The sequence below is a fragment of the Anneissia japonica genome, unplaced genomic scaffold (assembly GCF_011630105.1).
Source record: "Anneissia japonica isolate Jap-2015-1 unplaced genomic scaffold, ASM1163010v1 scaffold288292_len1863012_cov191, whole genome shotgun sequence".
In the NCBI taxonomy this organism is placed as follows: domain Eukaryota; kingdom Metazoa; phylum Echinodermata; class Crinoidea; order Comatulida; family Comatulidae; genus Anneissia; species Anneissia japonica.
In genome coordinates, this window is record NW_022688773.1 from 1,328,905 (window position 1) to 1,332,865 (window position 3,961).

At 29.5% G+C, this 3,961-nt stretch overlaps 1 protein-coding gene across 1 annotated transcript in view; it reads left to right on the forward strand.

Annotated features, from left to right (window-relative positions):
* Nucleotides 1-642, forward strand: part of LOC117123373 (homeobox protein Hox-B4-like) — a 3,806-nt gene extending 3,164 nt beyond the window's left edge. The window contains exon 2 of the mRNA XM_033269269.1: nucleotides 299-642. Within this exon, the coding sequence (XP_033125160.1) occupies nucleotides 299-627 (329 nt within the window). The 3' untranslated portion in view covers nucleotides 628-642. The remainder of the gene's footprint in view (nucleotides 1-298) is intronic.
* Nucleotides 643-3,961: the final 3,319 nt, after the last annotated feature.

Genomic DNA, 3,961 nt, shown 5'->3' on the forward strand with positions numbered 1-3,961 from the left:
TATATATACCTTCTGTATTGTATATCTGTTTAAGAGATATAAAAGATACCGTAGCAAAAACTAAAGATGAATAAATTGGTTTGCTGTGTGTGGGCTACGCTAATTTCTGTCATTATATTTTCACTTGAACACAAGACAAAAATAACCCAGTTCCCGATTGTGCACTTCTTGATAATTGTTGATATAACAAAGAACGTACTTTGTTGGCATAGTGCATATGATTGCTGATAATTAAAACAGTTGATCTAGATCATTGCTGCAATTTCTCACTGAATTCCTAATTTTGTATTCCCGACAGGATTGATGGCAGGCTTGGCGGGGATCGAAGCCAAGCGTTCCCGGACCTCATACACTCGTCAACAAATTCTCGAACTGGAAAAAGAATTTCACTTCAATCGTTACCTTACCAGAAGACGTCGAATTGAAATAGCTCAGGCTCTTGGGCTCTCGGAAAGACAAATCAAAATTTGGTTTCAGAACAGGAGGATGAAGTGGAAAAAGGACAACAATTTACCGAACACTAAAAACACAAAATCAGTTGCAGGAAGCACACGAACTGTTAATTCGTCCAACAACCAAGAAACAACAACCGGTATAGGCCTAAAAATTGCAGATGATAAAAAATAAATTAGGCCTATTAAATAAAAAAAAAAACATTGCAAACATTGACGACTTGGATAATTGGGGATATATCTCAGGCAGGTCGAGTTATCAGGGTATTATATTAAGTTCGAGGTAGCAATGTGACAAGTGTCGAGTAGATACATGTGAACTCGCATTGTTACCACAAAATGTGTTGTAAGTGGTTGTGAATGTACATAGTTATTAAAGATCACGACCACTAAATATTCCTATCATAATGATGTAGTATGTCTACGAACTTTGAATACAAGTCGATGATCATGTTACACTGTACTCAAACACTCTTCGTAACTTGGGTTCAATCTAAACTAAGAATCAAAGAATTTGTCACCTCAATTTAAAACGTCAAAATACTTATCGATTGTGTGTATTAGATGTAATGAAAAAAAATAATTCTAAACGTTTTTCACAGTGACAAATAATATTTTTGTCATAATTTTTGTCTAAATATGAGTTGTAATTTAATGCATTGTTGGGTACATGGGACTTGGTAATTGCAAAGGACCTATAGTTGAGTTTCACTATTACATTTTAATGTTCTTTTCAATTAGGCCGAGCCGAGAATTTAATTTGTTATCATAGGCCTACTTTATAAAAATGATCGGGTTCAAGATGGCACTTTACATACTTAGAAATGTATTGTAGGTCTATGCAATTGTAATATTGTGAACACTTCCCGATACTTGTTACTATCAAAACTAACTAACATCATTAAGCACAGTATTTATCATTTTAAAATCCTTTTGGTTTCATATTATTTACTTTTTATATAATTAAGGAATTGAAACATACCCTCGTACATAACGTCTTTGAACATCTTTAAGGACAATACTCTTATCTAATCTTAGCAAAAGTGTTGCAATTTTTAATATATGTTGTAGAAATTATTAAATATGTTTAAAGTTATACTGTCTGAAATGAGATAATAAAGAATATAAGGTCCACACTATCAAATTTTCTTTGAAAAAACAACTGTTGTATGCCCATACATAGTTATGATATGCCTATATATGGTCATGATGTGAACGGTCGTCATTACCATATTTAGACATTTAATTTAATAGTCTGGGCATGCCTATATTATATCTGTATTGTTTACCGTACTTTGTATATTAAATAACTGTTTTGCTTTCAATTGAAAATTACACGAAGAATATTTTTCTCAAAGATAGCAGACGCACAAATATTACTGTTCATTTTATATCTTTGCATAGATTCTTAAATTGGATGGTAATCAGTTTATGGGCATTGTGGTAAAAACTCTGCAAATAAGCGAAAACTGAATTGTTTCCATCTCTATCTCATTAAAAGATGATAACTTTACGATTTTTAAAAATTGAGCAATTCAATGCTTTAATTGGATTTTTCAGAGTTTTCGGATTTTCCCACACAGAGTATAGTATATTTAAATGTGACCAATTACGTCACTATAAAGTTCAGGTAGGTACCTATTCCCAAGGAGATAAGTTTTAAGTCGCACAACGAATCACAATTTAACTGCCGTACCAATAGCAACTGGAAAATGTATATTTTGTAATGGCTGATTAGAAGAGATTCAAATTTCTATAATTAATCATCGGGAAAAGGGCCACAGCAATAGTAATTATTTCATTTACAAAGGAATATCTTTGGGAGAAAAATAATCATTTTCCACATCGATGGTTATATATCACTGTCTATTGCTTCAATATTCTTCACATTAAAATTAAAGCATAACCAATCTAGCTATGTGTAATTTTTCATACTTTTTTATTAGTTTTTATGGCGGTTATTGGTTATGAAATAGAAAGCCTAATGCATTTGATAGGAAAATGACGTATGACAAATGGGGTATATTTAAAGGGCAACACATTTCGATGAATAAGGCGAGGTTAATTTCTTTGAAAAGAATACATGTATTTTAGTTAGTAATTCAAAACAGTGTTAATATAAATATATAATAAATTAAGACATTAATAAAAAATTAATTCCCTAAGTTATATTTAATCTTTAATATGAATTTACAAACGGTTAGTTAGCAATCGAGCTATGAATTATTGTACGAGTGTCTTCGCTATAGGTCTTATGCCATCTATTGCGTTATGAAGGTAAGAATAGGCAGAGGTAAACATGACTCGTCACAGGCCTAAGCAAAATACTAAACTGAACACTCTACTATATATGTCCATTTTGTTATTAATTATTAACGTAAACAAATGGTGTTTTTGATTGAGTTGTATTACAATTGTCTTTTTTTTTTAATTATTCAAAATCACTGATATCAAATAAGATTATCGAAAGCCTATATACAAATGAATAGGAATAACTTTGATTACAATGCATTTATTTTATTGTATTTGTAAAGATTAGTGTCGATAAAGTATTTTTGAGAAATTGTCATATAAAAGTCATTTAAAGATGACTTTTCCCATGGAAAATATTTTTAAAAAATATCAAAAATCATTTTTTTACATTTTTCAAAACATAAATATTATCAACTTGAACATAAAATTATAATTATAATTAATAATACACTAGTGTATTAAAAAATGTTTACCCATAACTTCACAGCGAAAAATGATAGAAACACTTCCAGTCACTGGATGTGTTTTTATTATTTTTATCAACATCCAGTATAGAAATAACGGTACACATAAAGGTACACATTTTTAATTCAATAATTTCTATGATCAAGTTAATTTCAAACATTTTTTTATAATTTTGTTTGTAATTTTCAAGGGAAAATATATCTTTAGAATTTGCATTCGCAATATTGGCACGTTAATAGGTTAAGTCAACACTATGAATGTATATTTCAATGAAATAATTTGTAAATAACTTATTTATTAAAAAGGCGAGACGATATTAAATTCGACTTGACTTTGTACATTTTTTAACTTTAATTATTGGTTTATTACAAGCTACTTTTTAAAACACACACGACATACATAAATGTAGCATGTGGACGTCTCTCTATGTTATACTATATATATATATGTATATATATATATGTATGTATGTATGTATATATATATATGTAGTTTATTTGCTAAGTTATATGCCTATACTGTATACAGGCTATAGTGTGTGGTGGGGGTGTTTGTGCGAGTGTGTATACAGTAAATATTGCTGAGGCATCTTAATACATATAAAGGATGAACGTATAAAGACGGGTAATGGTATTTATTATATAATTATTATTCATATTAATAAATTATATATCCTGAAGAACGTTGAATAGTTGATTATATATAGGCCTGTATATATATATATATATATATATATATATATAATGTTGAATAGTTGATTATATATAGCCGGCCTACACACACACCTACCC